General features: G+C 39.9%; 1 protein-coding gene across 2 annotated transcripts in view; it reads right to left on the bottom strand.

Annotated features, from left to right (window-relative positions):
- SUCLG2 (succinate-CoA ligase GDP-forming subunit beta) overlaps positions 1 to 20,311 on the bottom strand; it is a 126,590-nt gene extending 106,279 nt beyond the window's left edge. Inside the window, exons 1-2 of one of the 2 annotated variants that reach the window (XM_071813250.1) lie at positions 20,162 to 20,284; positions 3,018 to 3,065 (exon numbers count right to left, since the gene is read on the bottom strand). In XM_071813250.1, coding sequence (XP_071669351.1) covers positions 3,018 to 3,065; positions 20,162 to 20,245 — 132 coding nt within the window. In that variant the 5' untranslated portion in view covers positions 20,246 to 20,284. Of the gene's footprint in view, positions 1 to 3,017; positions 3,066 to 20,161 lie in introns of both variants that reach the window. The other variant, XM_065845505.2, reaches the window with a different exon arrangement.
- Between the last annotated feature and the right edge of the window lie 590 nt (positions 20,312 to 20,901).

The following is a 20,901-nucleotide window of genomic DNA, read 5'->3' as shown; positions in this document are numbered from 1 at the left end:
TAAAGGATTTAGTCTTTTGAAAGCAAGTTCTCATTAAAAGGCTGAAATAAATATCATTCATGACTCTACTGAAGACTTCCAACAGACCTTCTATTACTACGAGAAAAATAAACAGTTTTCATGTGAGCTCGTTCTGTGTGTTTTGTATTGACATACACACTGTAGATGGAGAGTAGCTCTTACATGAGATTCAGATATACCAGGTAAGTTGAAAGGGTGGTTTTTTTCTTTATTTTAACTCACAAATAAGCTTTAAGAATACATCAGCTCATACAACTATGAAAAACATCAATAATAGCACATATCTGTGTTTCTACATAATTACTTAAAATAAAGTTTTAAAGATGAAAGTATTCCTAATAAGAGATTTCTTAAAATTAAATTTGTAACATAAATGTTTATCAGAAATTAATATATTTAAATAGATTGCAATTGATAACGTTCCTTAGAGTCCGACAACAGCATCAAAAATCCCCAAAGTCAAGTAAGTGGAACTCAAATGAACAGTAATGTGAAGAAAGATGAAGGAAGAATTATTTAATCAAGTCTAAGTTTCATACTGGATTCTCTCTTGATGGCTAGAACTGTATGGCATTTTCTAAAGTCACAATGAATTCATATGGTTTGGGTTCACTTCTAATGGGTCTTCCCTTCTCCACTCTCCAAGACTTTTGTTACCAGTCAGAATCACACTAATATGGACCAAAGGTCTATAGACAGGCGAGGATTTCAGAAAACTACTGTTGTTAGTAATTGTGTATTTTATTCTCACCACGCCTTCGGTTCAAAGTTATTTCTTTATGTACCTAGATATGATGTTTGGTCCAGTTACGTATGTACAGTAACATTAAAGTGAGCGGCATACGCATCAAGAAATGAAACATCTCTTCTTAACCATCTTAACACAGCCAGCTGTTGCATAACTGTATGAGTGCTTTATTGACTACTGCTAGAGAAAAAATTGATTGTTCTCATAACCTGCATAATCTCTCCTTTCCGAGCTTTGTTTTTTATATAAAATGCTAAAGGCTCTGCAAGAATAATGTATTTGGAGAGTAGTTGCATTAGAGTCTTCCACTACTCAATTTGCCACTTCTTGAGTTGTTGCATGGCAACAAAAAATAATTTGGATTATTTGAATGATATGGTCTAAATAAAAACAATATAGTTTAAGAGGAGTGGAAGTACAAGTACATTTTATAGCAGGCATCAACTTCAATATACATTTAAAAAAAAAGATTTAGAAAACATTGCAACAATGAGATTTCTTTGTCCTTTTTCTACATACGCAGTATTAACTACTCTGATGTGCAACATCTTTCGGATGACCCAGGAGGTATCTTTCAAGTGCTCACTTTTGAAAAAAGAAAACACACACAGAAAAATGGGAGAAAGCCTCTTAATGTATTTGCCAAACAAATTGCAAATTGTATGTAACCTCACAAAACTCTGTTCAGAAAGAAATGTTCCACATAACCATGAAACAAGAGCAGCATTGGTAATGCAAGCTTCAAACTAGACTACTGATTATTTTTTATCTGAATCTATATGTTCAGTATTAGCTTTCATAATTTCTTTTTCCATTCTTTGGCCTCCCTGGTAAAACCACTAAGGCTGATTCCCAGACTGATGATTTCACATAAATACTGTCATACAGCACGTTGTACAGCAAGTACCAAATAGCACTGGGGCGGGTAAGAGAAGAAGACAAGGTAAACAGAGAAGCTTTAATAAACAACCAGAAAACACCACAACAGCATGCACATAAAAAAAAAAATCAAGTTAAATCAGTGGCTTCTTGAAGCCAAATGAGCTCACAGCAGAGCCTCACAAGCAGCTGTGTCAGCACAACAAATGAACCTTGCGATGGGAACGTTTTCAGCTGGCAGTATCACCTACCACTGTAACTTTGCCCTTATTCTTCAACTCAATGACAAGCTTTTAATACAAGATAGCATTCTTCCCAAAAGCAAAATAAAATAGTTTTTGAAAATAACAACAAGGGCTGGAGAACAGCATTTTCAGGCAGACATCACTACCTACCTGTAAAATTCTGTTATATGCCACACATTTTCTTTAAACATGAATGAATTGCTTAACAAGTAAATGAAGAAACTGTTGAGGAACTGAAAAGCCAAGCCTGACAAACAACCAAGGAGTCAAATTATGATCTCTATTACAACAGAGATCTTTTGGTTTCAAAAAATGTTGTGCCATTTAATGCCTAATGCCACATAGATCTACCTTGGCTAAGCACCCACAACTACATATTTCACCATATAGAGATATAGTGATCATGTTTAGACAATCTGACTACGCTTAAATACTTGTTTTTCTTAGCAAGTCTCTTCAGGTCAAGTCCACGCTTTTGAAAAATGGCAAATAATTCTAGCCAGGGGAAGAGAATCCAGTGATAATCAGCATTATTAGAGAAAGCAAAGCCAATACCAACACTATCACTAAGCAAATTTCTGGGATAATTGAACATCCCTTGACATAGCTGTATAATTTGAGCAGCTCTACTGTTCACATTAACCTAACTTAATGCATTTTATTGCATGACTGTTAAAAGGAAGATACACTTTAGTGATATCCAGCATTCCCTTTTCATTCATAGTAGGAATGGAAGCCATCATTAAACATCTTAAAAGCACCTGACAGCAAAGCTGGTCAAATAAACACATACGACTTTTTTTGCCCTCTGCTGCTCCACTGATATAACATGGTTGTAACTACACTAATAGATCCTTTGCCAGTAAAAAACAGCTCTGCCAATGCAAATTACCTCTGAATAAATGCAAATTATGTCAAATGTATATAGTATCAAGTTTTATAAATATGGACTACATTGCAATGGTTATACTGGAAATAAGTCATTTGGGGAGAAAAACTGTGATGTCTATGGGTAGGTCTTTTAGATAGATTCTGCATCCAAAACAAAGAGAAAGTGCTTAGCAAATCTTATCTAAGATAAAAGCATCTAACAAAACAAAACAAATGAAAATCTATTCGCTTACCCAACACATTCTACAGCATTCCGGTTTATTCAGTTTATGCACTCTGACCTGTAATACAATTCCAACTGAATATCAAAGAAAACAGATACACAAAGATGACAATAATGAAACAGCATACCATTCATCAATATAAGAAATAAACATTTATTGTACTTATTGACATACAGCTACTGTAATTGACAAAGTTGTAGGAGAAGCTTCTATCAAAAAAGAGCCATCAGAAATAAAACTAAATAGCATACCTTCATATAAACCACCTGGAGTACAGGTACATTTTATTATTTAATATACTTGAAATACATCACATAAGGCACTGAAAACAAACAGTTTGCTGGCAGTGCTGACGTAAAAAATAAGTACCCATAGAGTTAGTCTGACAAGAAAAAAGGCTTCACAGAAAAAGTTTATCACAAATATAAGTCAAAAAAAGCAAACACACAGATTGCTACACTTTGCTCTGTATGAAATCAAGTATTACAAGCACAAGAGAAAACGGAAAGACTCATGGCAAGAGCGATGGGCTCTAAGGGCTGCCGTGTTAAGTCAAATCGCACATCCCCCTCTCTCCAAAGATGATTAATGCCACACACCCATGAGAATACCAGGAAAACAGGACTGCAGATGTCCTTCCCCAGTCATGTCCTGTTGGCTACCACAAATCAAGAATTTTAATCTTCCAAAGCAGGATTTAGCATCCAGACCATCTGATTTGAAAGCCACAGAGGAAACACCCTTCCATCAACATCCCAAGTTGCTCACTTCAGATCAGATACAACATGGCAGTGAGGTCCCTTTGGTATCAGCAAAGACCATCAGCTTCATCCAACACCGATCAAAGTCTCAATCTAGACTTGTGTGATATATTTATAAAGGACAAAACCGATTCTGTGAGCTAGTTCAGGAAGAAGTCTTGCATGTTTTCCTGACAAAACCAGAGCTTTCAGACTTCTGTCCACAGCAATTAGGAATTACTTATTTTTTGTTATAATTTGTATCAAAACAGTGTACGCAATCTTCACCTTAAACATCAGCATTTTACTTTAAAATCTTCCAGAGGCACGGCTGAAGAGCTTTTAAGAATTAAGTTCCATTATTTATACCTGTAAGTGGGAATTCATATTAACTGAATTAAAATACAGGCAACACACAAACTCCAGTTAACAGTTATGGACCTTTTAGTTCCAAATTTATTACTTAAAATACAGCACATAAAGTATCTTGAGCAGTAAAATGCAGTGTGTCTCAGAGAAGGAAAAAAAAAAGACCATACTTCCCAGTTCTTTAAAGGCTACGACATTTTGGTCGATAAACTGTAGGGGCAATTTACTGGTTTATACTATCGAACCATATACTCACTTCTCAGAATGAGTGAGATCTGTCGCTGCAACTGTTACGGTTTATGTAATTTTCAACTTCAAAATAAAACAAAAAAAACCCACCACAAACATGAAATATACCACTGTATCGTTGTTTACTAAAGCCAGACTGCCTGTTCTGGTGGTGATTATTACTATCCCTAACAGCTACATGAGTCTTTGAAACAAGATGTCAGTGTTAAATATGTAAACTATTCTCTTCACATACACAAAAAAAGAAAAAAAGAAAAATTGGGGGCTTGCTTATAAAAAGAGCACACAGTTAATATTGTTATTAGGATTTCTACTGTTAAATTGTTTACAAAAATGAGACTCACACAAACAGTTGAGAGGATGGTCAAGAGCTTGGAAATTGTAAGTTTTCTTTAAGTACGCAAACTCTAAAAATTTCAAAAGAGTGAAACAAGCAACCGCTTCTGCACCTAAGTCCACATTACTGAAAAACTAGCTGTTATGTTGAGCAAGCAAATCTTGATAGCAAAGCCCAAAGTTCAATCCTGTTTTGGAAAACCTTTGCCTGGCATTGCCTTAATATTGTTTTTCAGTTACTCAAATGAGTTTATTCAAAACTGCACATTCTGGAGCCTGTGAGAACACTAATCCATCCTGAAGTCATGCTTAGACTGAAAAAGTGTATCAGCTCAATCCATAGGCAGTTTAGTGATGTTTAAATAGTATCACACTCCAGCAAGCGACCAATTGCTCCATGTGTGCTTCTGCAACCCAGGAAAGCTGGGGCTGCATTACACCCATCTGTCTCCTGATGTTTCCTAGCCAAAACTGGCACCAGTTTGGACTTGATCACCACATTGCACCCTCACACAGCCACACAGCCCCTCTAACAGCCAAGTGCTTTGTATTACTTGAAACTAAGAAGCCAAGGTACTGGAAAAAGTCCTTATTATAGGGCTCCAGCTTCCCATTTCTGCTCAGACAGTCCAGCAGCAAGATGCTCCTCAGCTGCTCCCTCTGACACCTTCCCTCACATTCCCCGGGCCTGAAGCGGAGCTAACCCAGCAGAAAGCTTCTTTTGCTGCCCGTTTAACTCCATGACCCAATCCACCAGAGGACCAGGTGAAGACGAGATCCACAGCAAGAGACACAGCAGCAATGCAGCAGTTGGCAGAGCACCCTCAGCCTGGGGGCACGGCCTGAGGCGAACCAAGCCTGAGGAAGACAAGATGAAACTACAACGCTAACAAACTACACATTAACAACTCAACTGCAAATTTTCTGCTGAAGCAATTGCTCAAATTCACTGCAATTCATTGTAAGGAACAGCAGCACTCCAGAAAAGATATAGTTCAGAAGTCTACAGTCAAAGCATTTTTTTTCTTACTATATTAGGTGTTTGTTTTAATCATTTTAATTCTAGTTCATGTAATCAAAACAAGCATTTAGTTAAATCTTCCCCTGAAGACTTTCACACAGTTCAAGGGAAAAACAATTTCTCTTGTCATGTTGCGAGGTTCTTTTAATAGGAGCCACTGCAAAACAGAGATAGCAAGGCGGGAATCACAGTGCGTCACAGCGGGAAACATCAAGATGGTGACAAACATAAAAAAATAAAGGGAAGAGCTTTTTTGAACTGGTAACATGTCTATTTTAGAAAACGAAGCTATTTTAACTGAAAAGCTAAAGAAGGTATATTTAGTCATCTCATCCTATTTAGTTCAGAGGAACTACCTTCTCTTCCATTGCCAGCCAGCAGTGGTTATTCTAATACAACACAATAAAACAAGGATATAAACTACAGATTATATACCTGTAGATAACAAAGCACGCTAAAAACTAATAAATGCCAGTTGACATCACTTGTTTGTTGAGAAACAGGCAGTCAGCAATTACTAACAGAATTAGAGTTTGCTTGTTTAAGGATTATGCTGATTTACTGAACTCTTATTAGACAGATATACAGGGAGTATTGATGAGTTCCATAAGAGATTATAAAGTATGGCTGAATTGTTTCAAAACAAACTAAACCAGAACCTATCGTACACTATTTCAAGGAATCTGAAAAGCCTGGCAGCGAACGAATCCTCAGGATGAGCTTTCTGAAAAAGCCACAAGTTTTCTGAACTGCACGGACAGAAAAACCTACTGCTACAGCAGAAAACTTCGCATCTATGTGCATGGGAACTTAACACCCAGCAGTCTGACCCTCCTGGTCACGGGTGAAGAACGTGCCCACATGGCACTCAAGTGTCAGCTCTTTATAAACCCTTGCAGAGGCACAGGATGAACTGGGCTTGTGTTAACATCCCTCTGCTCTAACACGGAGAGACTGAGAAACTGTGTCTTGAGATGATAGACCAGCTCCACGGAGCTCACCAGGGCACAGGTCGAAGGACACAGATTAGGGACTGTGAAGAATGTGATACATTGCATTTTCCACACAACCACATGTTGTACCTTTTTTGTTGTTGTTACTAATAAATTCTAACTTATCCACAGGGATCATGTAGTAAAAGATTGTCCGTCTGCAGACTTAGGGCAACGTAACATGGTCCTGAAAAGAAAAAACAGTTATCAAACCTGCACCTCACAATTTCTCTTGGCTTGTGTTGGGGCTGCATCTTCTTTCTTTTTATCTCTTAAGAATTTTAAGTTCCTAAATTAAGGTGGAAATAGAAACTGGGTTTTCACTCAAGAATCACTACAAGAAATATCTGACAATTTGTGATCATTTATTCTTACAGAATTTACATGACAAACAATATTACTTTCTCCTTTGAATTCCAGGTCTTGCCAAAGGAGTTTTACTTCAATAATACTGTAGAAGTGAAAAGTAACTGATATCAAATAAACACCTATAAAATACTCTCTGTATGATAAGGCCATATAAGCCATGTTTCTGCTTTTTAAGGAGAAAACACAAAGTCAGACACAAGAGACTGCAGCAGGGTGCACTTTTAGTCAGAAGGTCTGACATGTGTCTGTAATACAGGACAGCTCAAAGTACCCTGCAGAAACCATTTAGAAAAAGAACAGTTTCTGCCTCAACCTGAACAGCCTACTCTGGATGTTAAAATTAACCTGGGAGTGTGTATGATTTAACTAAAGAAATAAGCCTACTAGATAGGACAAGGGATAATGGCTTTAAACTGAAAGATTTAGATTAGATATAAGAAATTCTTCCCCACAAGGGTGGTGAGGCACCGCAACAGGAGGCCCAGAGAAGCTGTGGGTGCCCCGTCCCTGGAATTGTTCAGGGCCAGGTTGGATGAGGCTTTGAGCAACCTGGTCTAGTGGAAGGTATCCCTGCCCATGGCAGCGGGGTTGGAGCTAAACTATCTTTAAGGCCCCTTCCAACCCAAACCATTCTATGATCTATGATTCTATGATCTGACCCCAAAGTAAAGTCACAAATCAAACTCCCTTACTCTCCCCCAATTTCCTCACTGTAGAGGGTGAGCCTTCCCAAAACTCACTTACTAGCTGAACTGTCCACTTGGCAGGGCAGCTGAATCTAAAAATTATGTGCCTCTATTTGAGCTTTTTAAGAGTAAAACTCAAATGCCATCATGACTCTGGAGATCGAACATTTCATTCACTCTGTACTACCTCAAAATTAATTCATTAATAAATATGTAAAATATTAATGAGGATTTACCTCTTCCACCTCTAAACAAACATTTCCTGCCACTAAAAAATAAATTTAACTGTAATGACATATTAATCAATATTCTATTTGGAAACATATAATGATACTTCAACATCCCTCTTTATTTTTGATTCAGCATTTTCTTTCCTCTCTCAATGGTGGAATCCCTCAGGTAAGAAAGAGGAATGCCAGGAGTGTGTCCATCAGTCTGAAGTGGCTCAATGCGGTCGAGGCTTTCTTTGCTTTATTTATCTCTTTCATTAAAACCCGCTTTCTAAATCTTTCCACAGTGGTTCTAACACAAAACAGTATAATTTTGCTGCGCTTTAACAAATGCCACAGAAACAGAAAAGAACTCCAGAAGATATCACCAAACTCATTTACAATTCTGAAATTTAGATTTACAAAGCCATGTAGATTGGATTAAAAAAATGGACAGTATCTATTCAGGAACCTTTCCCTTTTACCTGAGTTACAGCAACATGCACATGAAATCTCAAAGTTTTAGAAGCATCTCAGTTATATCTTGGATATTTCATGGTATTGCACATAAAATGGTAAAGATTATTTAAAGCCTTGCCAGTCTCTAAGTGTACTCTGGGCAGAAATGGGGCTGAAAGCCTTGAACTATTATTTTATCAAAACCATAATGCTTCCCTTAATAGTTCTCCTGAATGTTCTTGCTCGCTGTCTACCATAAGAAACCTTTTTGCTTCAAGGGTTCCCAAATTTCTCCCCCAATACTCTTCTGTCCCACTCTGTTACTTAGATTTTATCTTGTACTCCTCCTTGTCCTTTTACAATCAGTCTGATTGCAAACTGATTGATCCCAAGCTTAACCTCTGCATTCCCCTGGCAATGATGCAGTGTGGTGTGATGTTCCTACACTACAGAACTCATTTGGGTCTTTAGCTCAAGAAAACAAAACACCACACACAATTCTGTTCCAATGTGCCTTTAAATCACATTTATAAACTCAGTTTTCTGATTTATCCTTCTGTTTACTTCTCATGCAAGGAAACAGAGACAAGAATGAACTTGAAGTAAGTCCTTCGCTCATTGCAGATTTAAATTCTCCAATAATGATTATACTTTATAGACTTATTTACAGCTTGCTTACATACAGCGATTTTTGACAGCTATTCTGCAAATACACTCTCCCACCCACTAAGCTCCATTGTAAACTACCAGGAGCATGCACAGGGTCAGACCCGAGCTCCTTCTGTCATCCTTACTCTCCTTATCTCAGAAAACCAGAATCTGAGCCCACATCCTTGTGCACCATAAGGAGATGCTAACAGCTACCATCTGGGTGATCTCTCCAGGTGTCTGCAGTCATAGTTTTGTGAGGACTGCAGTCAAAAGTCAAAGAAGAGATGGTGGAAGGAACATCATCTCGGACAGCCAGACCCTGACCTCATGACTCCGTTTCCCCTACCTTGCCAGACAGTTGTTCAGCAGTTGTTCCAGTCAGGCTGCTACAGACTGACCTCCAAATGAAGCAGGACTTAGCCAAACCTCTGACCACACGCAAACACCAAACAAAAATTGCTGCAAATTAAGTGACAGCACCTTTTTTTACACTGCCAAGGTCTGATGCATTCTGTTTAGCATGTAAGGGCTGCCTGAGCAGAGCTGAGTGTACCCAAATCCTACTAAAATTCACCTGAGCAGTGAATCATTAGCGATTTCTGAAAACTCAGCTGAAACATGGCAGGCTCCTTATTCTGTGAGATGACATGAAGACTTGCTGGTTTCAACATCACACCTAAAGTCACATAACAAACGAGAGGTCAACAGAACAAAGCAGCCCTGCCTAAGGACAGAGCTGCCAGTCCACTCAAAGGGACACACAATTCTGCACCAGCTGGGGAACAAACTCTCCTTGCTTACTTCTGAAAACATCTGCAAAACATTCTTTAACCAAACTTCAGCAGAATCAAATAGTATTAAAAATACTTATTGTACATACACATTTGTCCAAGAAACAACATGCCTATGGAAACTTCATATTTCTGGAATCAATTTTCAGAGCCTTTGCTCAGGTAAAGGAAACACGAACGTTAATTCACAGATTCAATTTCTGCTTTTGTCAACATCCTAGCAATCAGTACCACTGCTTTGCATTAGTAATTAATTTTAGTCAAATTATGTTCATTTTGCTTATTTAAAACTTCAAAGCTTTAGGAAAAACTTACTTTCCTGACCTAAAAACGTAAAGGCTTTGAAGTCTCTGATGAAAATAAACTCACTACCATACACAAGTGCATAATCAGTTTCAGAAAATACCGTAGTACATTCCCTGCCTTTGCCAATGAAAGAAGATTGCTGGCGATATGTACCACACTTTCAAAAAGTGAAACAAGCTATCTTCTCCACATTAATCAGAAATATTCTTTTATTTTAAATATCTGGAGGGGAAATTTAATGTTTTTGTTCTCCGAAAGTGTTTTACATTCCTAATTTTTTTAGAAGATTAAAATTATACTTTTATGCAACTATGAACAACCGCTTTGAATATTAAATGTAACCAGGAAAAAATCATTCTAGAACTATTTTACCACCCACCATGATATACAGAGTATGCTTTTCGGAGTATCCCCACTATCCATTTTTTGTACACTTGACCCTAATTAAGCTTCCTGAACTGTTAGGAAACACAAAGCATCGCCAATGGGTTGATCAGAAAGTTACGGAATTCCTGACTCGAGTAATCATATCTACCAAGGAAGCATTTCACGCCTACCATACCCTGGAAGAATACTTCTTTAAAGTGTTAGGAGTCCCTGATCATTTAAGAAAAACACCAATAAAATGCCAGTTAGATGGTTTGAGCTCCATTTCTCATCACACAAAAAGCAAACATGAAACATAATCACGTTTTTTTTGTTCCAGCTCTTTAATACTTGAAGTCAAATCATGACAATTTCTATGCTACCTAATTATGTCATCACAGAAGATTATAACTTTGAGCGCTAAGCAGCATAACACTCCAAGCAATAAAGATGCAAATGCCCACAGCAGTAAAATAAAGACATATACAAAAGTATATACAGAAACAGTTCTACCACATGCCAAAGTCAGACGTGCTTTACCAAAGCAGTGCAGAATGGACTGCAATAGTTCCTATCCTGGAAGCATGAAAAAAATTATTGGTATACAATTTTTGTTTAAATCTGAATACTTCATACCTTTTATTGTTAATACATCTTGTTTTCAAGTAGGCTATCTGACTTAAGACTGACATAAAGCAAACTCAAAGGAACTAACACACAAGAGGAAGAAAACCTTCCCAGCAGCTTGAGCAGACTGGGGAGAAATCAGAAACTGCCACAATCATTGATGAAGCTGTGTCTTTAAGAGGAAGCCAAAAGTTATGAGCATTTTTCCTTCCTTTGCAGGTCATTTCATTATTAATATTTCTCCATTATTCACACTGGAAATTCACCCTGCTGCTGTTGTCAAATCTCAAAGCAAGCCTAGGACACAACGAGCAGCATAATCTCTTCAGCATCAATGACTCTCACCTTAAAGTAGATTTCTGCATTTCTACCACCACTCATCAAATATTCCAGGCAAATAAAAGTCTATTTCAAGTAATCCCTAAAACAAAGTTATCTCTGATTTCTTTCCTGGAAACACAGGCACGTTCACCGCCTGTGCTTGGCCATTTGGAATGACTGAGACTTGCAGACATGTGGAAGCTGGGTGTACAGTGAGAGCTAATCAGCGAGCAAAGACAGTAGGGGAGAGAAATCCTCCATCAGAAACACGTTCTTTGAGTAGCTCTTTAAAACTGCTGCCTACCTGCCAGCTGATAACATTCATAAGGTACGAAGTGACAGATGCCACCAGCAAAGCCAAAGCCAACCCCAAATAGTTGCTCATAAGAAGTAAAAAAGCAATGAACAAAGAGTTCAGTCGCTGGCAGAAATCCAGCCTGGAAGCAGCCAAAAACCCTCCAGCCAACCTCCCGCACAACACTCCCCAGTGCTGCTCCCAGCCCTGGGCTCCTGTGACAAACGCCCAGCGAGACATCCCATCTCCACCTCAAACCTCCCACTGCTACAGGAATGCTCTGAAAAAAAACACCCTAGACAATATGATGCATGGTTTTTCACCATATCTCTGCGACTAGACCTTCAAAGGAATAAGATGTATTACTGAGGTCAGATACTTAAAGACACGTATTTTGCTTTTTAATCATAAAATCTCATTTTATTTCACTATTAACAGATGCTACCACTTTGGTGCGGGATGAAACATCTTTGCACCAGTGAAAGAAAATACTGAAAAATGACCAGACATCATAATTCATAATCTGTAACAGGTTGTGAGACTGCAAAGAACTCAAAACTCCTCACTTCCCCATCTGACAGACTGACACCCCTGCCATGTTTTTGTCACCTTGGATAGACTATCAGCCAGCTATAAGATTTTGAAAATGGACTGACCAAAATAACCTCTCCATTAGCACTGCACAGAGAGGTAATAACTGAGAAAACATGGAAAAACTCCCAAATAGACAGGTTGTGCATCAGGGTTTTTTCTCCCTTTGGCTGATGCCCAACAAAGTGATCTGTGCAGCTCTTAAAACCCAAACATATAACAGTCATAATATAGATCACAGGTAAACTAAATGTAGCCTTAAAAAAATCTCTGGTCAGTGTGTGCACTGTTCTGAATGATGCTGATAATCTTATTAAAATGTGTGGCCTTACTGCACAGAGGGAGAGGAAGGAAAAGGGCTTTAATCAAATGGAACAGAACTTCCAAGCCCAAAGGATGATGGCATCACTCCACTGATTAAGGAAATCGGGAATATTCTCAGCCTTGTTCCTAGTACCTTATTAGAGCCCATGCTGTATCTGTCAAAATAAACAAATTCACTGCTCTTCCCTCAACTACAAAGTCAGTCATCTCACCAGAGAAGGTCATCAGGTTAGCCAAGCATTTATCCATGATAAATCCAGGCTGTCCCAGCTCCCCAACCAGTTCTTCCTTGTTTGAACACATGAGGTCCAGTAGTGCTCCCCCTTATCGGCTCCCCACACCTGCATCAGGAAATTAGCAATGCTCTCCAGAAACGTGCTAGATTACTTGATCACTTGTGCCCTGCTGCACTGTCACTCCAGCAGATACTGGAATGAATGAAGTCCCCCATGAAGACCAGGGCCTGCTAACATGAGGCTTCTTCCAGTTGTCTGAAGCTTCATCTGGTTCTTGCCGATCAGGCTGTCTGTAGCAGAAACGTACAATAACACTGACAATGACACTGGTCTGCCCAGTAATCCTGACCCATAGGATCCCTCTCAGCTGGGTCACCACCCCTCCCTAGATGGAGCTCAGTGCATTCCAGCTGCTCTTTCACAGAACGGTTCACATCATTTTTAAAGCAAGCTCTACATATCGCTTCCTCTATTCCTGAAATTTATGGCAATACTTTAGACTATTTTAATCTAAGCCATTTAACTGAAAAACAAATCCAGACTGAACTCTGCGTGAAAGAATTCAATTAAATAGATTCACTGTCTCCAATGTGTTTGGAATGGCAGAGTTTAAGACAGCAAATTTAAGGGAAAATAAATTTCTCATGCCATCTTCAGAGCTTAAAAAGCTAAGCAAGTAATCTGCTGACAATAAAAAGTTTTCTGTTGTTTTTAATAGTTCTTTCATCTATAATGTTCATAAATATCTGTGTCTTTTTACCTTTACTTACCATTTTTATCTACAATTTGCAAATTCACTTTTTTTTCCCATAACTGGAATTTCCCAGACACTTTTATAGCAATGTTGTGCATGAGCAACTTTGGGTTTTTTTTTCTTCCAAGGGACTAAATGCTTTCTTGGCTGCCACTAAATTAACAGATGTCAAACTAAACACACTAAACTTTTGTCCACGGATCCCCTCAGAGGAAGATCTCAAAAGAATGAAGTGTTCCACTGGTAATTTGTGCCTGGTTTTTAATTTGCAGCTTCACATTTTTTAGTCCGTCTTGGATAAGCAGATAAACCTACCAAACATGATCAAAAATCTCCCTTAATTCTTCATTCCTGACAACTCCTACAAAACTTTGCATCTCACAAAGAATTTAGGTGGACAAGAGTTGGACATTGAAGGCAAAGTAACTACAGTAAAAGCAATTCTCTCTCCTTCTGGCACAAATTGGAACCATTGCTCATTACTTCTATTCCTAAGAGTCTATCTATGCCTGTAATACCTTGCCATTTTTCATCTTTCCCAGTCATTGTTCCCATGAGCTTGCTTATTGCTCCAGAAGTATTCTAAATGCACACTGTATTAATGGGTGTTTAACGTTGCTGCTACTGATGCTCTCAAAATATCCATTTTCAGACAAATAAAGCTCTTTCATTTACACTTTAATCATAAACAAAATAAACCTTTCATTCCAAACTGAATTACTGCCCACCAAATCCTGGACTTTGCCTGTTCTGCCTTCCTCAAAACAAAACACCAAATTTATTAACTTAAAATGCCAAGGCACTTTATACAGAGTCACATCTTCACGGATGCAGAGAGCACACTGCAAAGTTGCAACATTTATAATGCCTCTTGCACAAACTAATTTAACTGATAAGGGCATGCACATGATCTTTGCTCCTTGACTTGTAAACAAAACCAATCTATACCTTTTTATTATGAAAAGCAGAAAACTAAACCCCAAATCATTAATTATACAAAGATACAAATTATAGAGGCAAATTTAAACTACTTTGCTGCCTAGGGCCAATCAACAAAACACTACCTCACAAACTAAAGACAAACTGGGTAGACTGAATTAGATCTGCCACCAAGAACTGCCAGTGTGCAAGGTAAATAAACTCCAAAGAATGATCAGGTATCACTGACTAAATATTTTAAAAGTGCTTTTCTTAAATGAAACAGTTTTTGAGTGAAATCGCACAGTCCACATTCATGTCCAATGAGAACAGTGCACAGATGTTTATGATTTTGGATTCTAAGCTTATATGCTATCAGACTACCGCAGAAATAAAAATATAATTCAAATTTGGTATACAGACTCTTGTAGTTTAGGAAACATATCAGCAAGCGGAAAAAGACCAGACAGAGACCAGGAACAAAAATGCTCATGGGTAAATCTGTTTAACAAACCAGCACCTTTTAAACAAACAAGCAAACCCAAAAAGCAAAACTCAAAAACTTTTGTTTACTGAATACATTTTGTGCTACCAGTATAAAATTTTAACTGAGGATTTTTAAAAGCATTCCAACAAGTAAGTGTAAATACTTGCTGGTTTTCAATTCCTTCATAGTCACCATTTATCCACTCCTCGCATTTTCATACCTACTCCTGCTGTGTTATCTAGTTAAAATAAGATCAATAGCCAGCTGTTAATGACAGAACAATGTTTAATTACCAGTTCCAAAGTTACTGTCATAATCAGTTGCACAGATAACATGATTTCTATGTCCTGTGTTTTATTAAAATGCTACAAAGGAAGGAAGAGATGAGTATTCAGCTAACTGATTCACAGATGGCTAGAAATTGTCTTTCTCAGCAGAGAGTATTAAAGAAGGGAATTTTCTGAAGAAAATCCTTAGGGTATATGCTCAGAGCTGCAGATTATAGTCTCAAACATGCACAGAAAGATTGGACTGCCCAAGGCAATAATGAGCAGAGCTGCCCGCCACACGTGTGGTCAACAGCAACAACAAAATCTATCAGCTTGGGTTAAACAATCCTGGAACTGTACCTGTGAGACAGTCCCCAAAATGGGGAGAGGGAGAATCATATTTCTAAGCACTAAAGGAATACATATCCAATTTTTGCTGAAAATGAACCTTCCTAACAAGAAAAGGGAAAACAGAGTGGAGAAACAATCTACTTCCACAAAACAACCAAACCCCAAGTGTCTCTGAACACTCATCTCACCTTTCTGTATCCCCAAAAGAATCTCAACATCTTCACACATTGTTCATAGTGTCCTTGCTGGCAGTCACCAGCCAGAAAGACCAAATGGAAGCTTAAAAATAAATAAAACTGCCACATGCACTGACAATGTTCCAGAGAAAAACAGGAGGAAACAAAAAACTACACAGATACCTGTGAAGAAAGCACTAGTTTGTCTATTGACACTTCTCGCTAGTACATCAGGCGGCAGATTAATGAAAAAATACTTGTTTTTATAGCAAAAAAACTTCAATGGATTCTAAATATATGCAAGCAAGGTAAAGAGTCTCTTTGGGTAAACTGGTTGGGAGTTCAGACAGAGAGCTGGGAGGAAGGCTTTACTTATTCACCGCCAGGATTAAGACCACAGGTGTCCCAGCTAATTCTCAACCTAATGTCATATTCATGAAGGCTGTCTCTTCATATCTAATTAGCTCTATCCCCTGATTACACCTACACTAGGTACAAAGAAAGGTAAACAAATACAAACTGCAGCTTTTCTGCTTCAAGACAAAGCTGCAAATATCTGTGCCAGAGCCAGATTGTTCCCAAGGTAGAAGTCTCACCATTTTAAAACTACCTGAAAAATAATTTAAAGAAAAAAATAAATTAAAAACACAGTCTAAAGTTATATTAACATTTTCATTTCCTTGTTTCACCTCCAAAAAGAATTTGAAAACCCTGTGGGCTAAACATCTGCTCCACTTGGGCATTTCAGTTTTGTCTACAGAAAACTGTTCGTAAGAGTCTGTAGGCTCATGTATTGCCCACCTCTGAACGTAAAACCTTAAAAATTATAGTAAAACTATTTACCAGGAAAAGTCAAATAGGGAAACAGTTCAAACCTTCAAAAAACTTTCAAGAACTTAACATGGATCAAAAAAAAAAAAAAAAATTATCATTGAAGTAGATTCTGAAGTCATTAATCTAAACTTATTTCCAGTAATGTTTTCTGTTGCACAGAAGATCATAGAAGTCACAGTTGATAACTTCTTAACTAATACAGAACTTTTTCTGTTCAGCATCAGCAAGGCTTTACAGACACTCAAGTCTATGAACTGAAGGCATTTGCAGTGAGCAACCTTGTACGGTTCCCTTTTTTTAACATATACGGCATTCAGCTGATTTTATAACAGGAATATTATTTAATTCCATCTCTCCTTCCCCACTTCTTTATTTTTTCAACCTGCATGAAACTTGCAAGTGTTAGGGCAGGACTGAGGACCATTAGGAAGGCCAGGGCAGGGTTGTGTAACACACCGGCCAATCTGCTCACTGTATTAGAAAACTGGAGAGTCACCTAAAGCTATTTCTTTTCCTTTTTATGATTCTGATTTAATTATTCCTTATTTATATTCATCGCTGAAATCCACTGCATCTGAAGCTATTTTGAAAACACAGCGTTCTCCCAAAAGGCCCAGTCCAACTCCCATTCAAATAAACTGCCTTCAATGGAGCCTATTTGTTGCCAGCCAACAAGATTGAATTCTGCTGCAGAGTGGTCCCTGGAGTGTTTGTCACAGCTCTTTACAAATATTGTTCCAGTAAGAGCAGGTCTAAATACGCTTGTCCACATGCACTGCAGACAACTAAAAATCTACCTTTTATCTTCTTGAAACACTTGGTCAGATTTAAACTCTAAAAGCACAAAGAGTGGAATCTATCAAGAATACAAAAAGAGTAAAAAAATGCTTAACAGTTATAAAAAGGTAAGAGCCACAGGGAAAGCAGAAGGATGATAAAATATTTTCATGTGAGAGGATCAAACGCCATTTATTCCACCCTTAAAATGAAGTTACACAGAAAAAAGTTTGTGTGTAGATTATAATGACAGTAGACAACCAAACTTCTCAAAAAGCTGCTTCAACACAGCTACAAGCAACATTAAGTTTTGAAATAATCAGAAGTTTTGCAACACATAGAAAGCATACAAACACCACTCCAAAAATAAGTCATGAAGGCTATAAGGAAAGATTTTAAATCTGCCCAAGTACCTACTCACGCAGCGTTAAGCAAAACAACAAAGTTTAAGATTGATATTCCTTGATTATATCTTTACCATATGGAAAACCCTTATCTGTGAAAAGAGCAATGTAACAGGCTTTGATGGCAAGCTTTGTTGGTTTATGGTAAACAAATAAATACATAATAGTAACAATGTAACTTCTGGTCTGAGCTAAGCAGTGAAATATACAAATGAGAAAAACTCCTTCAATGGACAGACCCTCTTAGTCCCAAACGTTTTATTCTAGTTTGTAGCACAGAAATCCAGGCCCTGGGTGATGAATTTAGTTGTAGTTTAAAGTCTGAGACAGTGAAAGATCAGGAGATTGTCTAGATGGAAATTCTATAATGTAACACTGTAAAAATTATGGCCTTTCTACAGGTAAGTGGTTTACTTTGAAATTAAGAACTTGATTGGTTGTTATACAGTATTGATGTGGTTCTTGAAAATAACCTACTTGGAAAGCACAGATCTTGAGAGATGCTCGCACTACCTGTCAGAGTTCAGAAAGATAATATTGTGATTTATGATACAGATTTAATATCTCAAATTTTATAAGTAACACACACAAAATATTTAAAAAAAAGTTTTTTAGAAAAGTTGGCCACCTTATAATCCCAAGAAGACTTTGAGAATCTGAGCCGATATCCAGTGATTTCAGCGGGGTAATTTACAGGATCAGTCCGCGCTTTGCGAGATGACAGAATAGAGCATGAACTCCTAACTTCCACCTCTACCTCCAATCCCCACTGCAGGGCCAGACAAACAAAGGGCTTGAAACCGAGCTCAACCAAAGCACCTTCGGCACCTCACTCCAAGATGACTCTGTCCAGAGAGCGCTCCATACTCTAGCCCTACAGAAACCCTCCATATCGGAGCCCTGCGGAAGCAGGAGGGATGCACCCAAAAAGAGAGGTTACCTCCGAGTTCCTTACTGTAGGATCAGAGTCACATAAGTCATGATGGCAGGAACGCATCTTCGACCATGGAACGCACGCACACCAAATACTGTTGGGACTGACAGGATTGTTCATCAACACAAATAGGTTTAAATATGTATGTATGTGGATAAATGTATGTTTGTACACATTTATGTATATATACACAAACACTCCCTCTCCTTGTCTGTGTGTATATAGATGAAATATACATGAAATAGACACGCACTGAACCAATTAATCAGTTTCACCAAACTGCCAAACACAGTACAATACAGTACTGCCACCAGTACAAAAGGAAAGTTGGGCACAAAAGATTGCAGATTCAAAACCAAGCTAACTAACTTCCTCCAGGTTAAAAGATAACCCACACCAAAGCACATGTACAATGCGAGTTACATCCAGCACCAACACCATGCGGCACCCGACAGCTGTCCCACACAGCCACCGGCACCCCCAGCCGTGGCACCTGCAGAGCAGAACCAGCCAGAACAAAGCTTTGTTTGCTCCAGAGGCTTTTGCTTCTAGGAAAATATTTATGCTCAGAAGCACAGACCAAAGTAGATTCCCGTGCACCTGCTGAACTAATAAAAAGACAAAGCACCTTTCAATCGACTCTTTCCCATCACACTTGTGAGATTCAAGACCAAGGGAAGCCAGAGCTACAACCAGCTCCAGGTGAGGCAGCCGGCCTGACCCCAGCCACCTGCACAAAGCCAAAGCCAACCGATGCTGCCACCCAGAACCTATTTCGATAAACGATATTACTTCACTGCTATTAAAATGATTGAAAGTACTTTTAGTTTTAGGGGCAGGAAAGCTTTCAGAGCTGGTGCTTCAGGTCACGCTGTGGTGGGTCGAGCCCTGACCCGGCGCGACCGCTGAGCGGGGCCGCAGCGCCGGTACCAGACCCGGACCCGAGCCCCAAGCCCGGCCCGCCTGGTCTGTTCGTTTCTACCGCCAGGAGCACGGGGAGCTCCGGGCTGAACGCATCCTCCGGGCGCGCAAACCCGAGCGGCGGCCCAGGCTCCGGCAAGGCAGAAACGTTTTCTTCCCGTCCCGCTGCGAGCGACGGGCGCGTACAGGGGGACGCTGCGAGGGGGCGCCCCGCCGGCCGCCGGGGAAAGGCGGCTTCAGGGGGCGGAAAGCAGCAGCAGCGGCGGGAACCGGGAGCGGGACGGCTCCTGAAATGAGGCTGCCTACAGCGCCAGGTGCTCGGGCCCGCCGCCCTTCCCCAGCGCCTGGGCCGCAAGCAGGGATGCGGCGGCCGGGGCCGGGCTCACTCACCGGGAAGCTGCCCCGTAGGCGGGCGGATCGCAGGGCCAGGTCCCGCAGCACAACCCCCGCCTGCCCCGCTAGCGCGGCCGCCATCTTAGCCGCTCCGCGTGCCCTGCCGGCGGCCGCTGTCCCCGCCCTGCCCCGCTCCCCGGGCGGAAGCGCAGCGCGGCCCCACGGCGCCCACCCCTGCGGAGGAGAGGAGCGGGGACGGGCGTGGGCCCCTAGGGGATCACCGGGACGGCAATTTGGGGCAGGTGTTGTTGCTGTGTGAGGGACCGGAGTGTTTGGCGACCACCGCTCCGAGCAGGGCTGCGTATGGGCCGGCGCGGGTGGTCAGAGCAGGACGGGCTGCGTGGGGAACGGCGTGCGCAGGGGCTGGGCGCTGCGAGCTGAAATGCACATCGGTGTCTGCTAGAGCTGCTGCTCTGGCCTTTTTTTCATTGCTAAAAGCACTGCTTTTTATTTCTTTTTAAATTAGGAAATAGCAAATTAACCCGAGGTAATAAGCCCTGCTGGGATGCAACTGACTTTTTGTAGGCACTTTAATCTGAACTCCACGAAATAACCTCCGTTCATTCTTCATCCACAGGTGGAACCCATTAACACCAAAACAATGAGTTCAGGCCCCCCTTGGGGACGGTGCACAAGGCCAGAAGCCCGATAGCTCATGCCTCGTCACATGGGTATTACATCTAACATGGGTGTTCCCTGTCAGCTGTAGTTCGTGAAAGTGAGTCCCAGAAGAGAGA

This window comes from Patagioenas fasciata, chromosome 10 (genome assembly GCF_037038585.1).
Source record: "Patagioenas fasciata isolate bPatFas1 chromosome 10, bPatFas1.hap1, whole genome shotgun sequence".
NCBI classification, from domain to species: domain Eukaryota; kingdom Metazoa; phylum Chordata; class Aves; order Columbiformes; family Columbidae; genus Patagioenas; species Patagioenas fasciata.
This window is presented reverse-complemented; position numbering and strand designations above follow the sequence as displayed.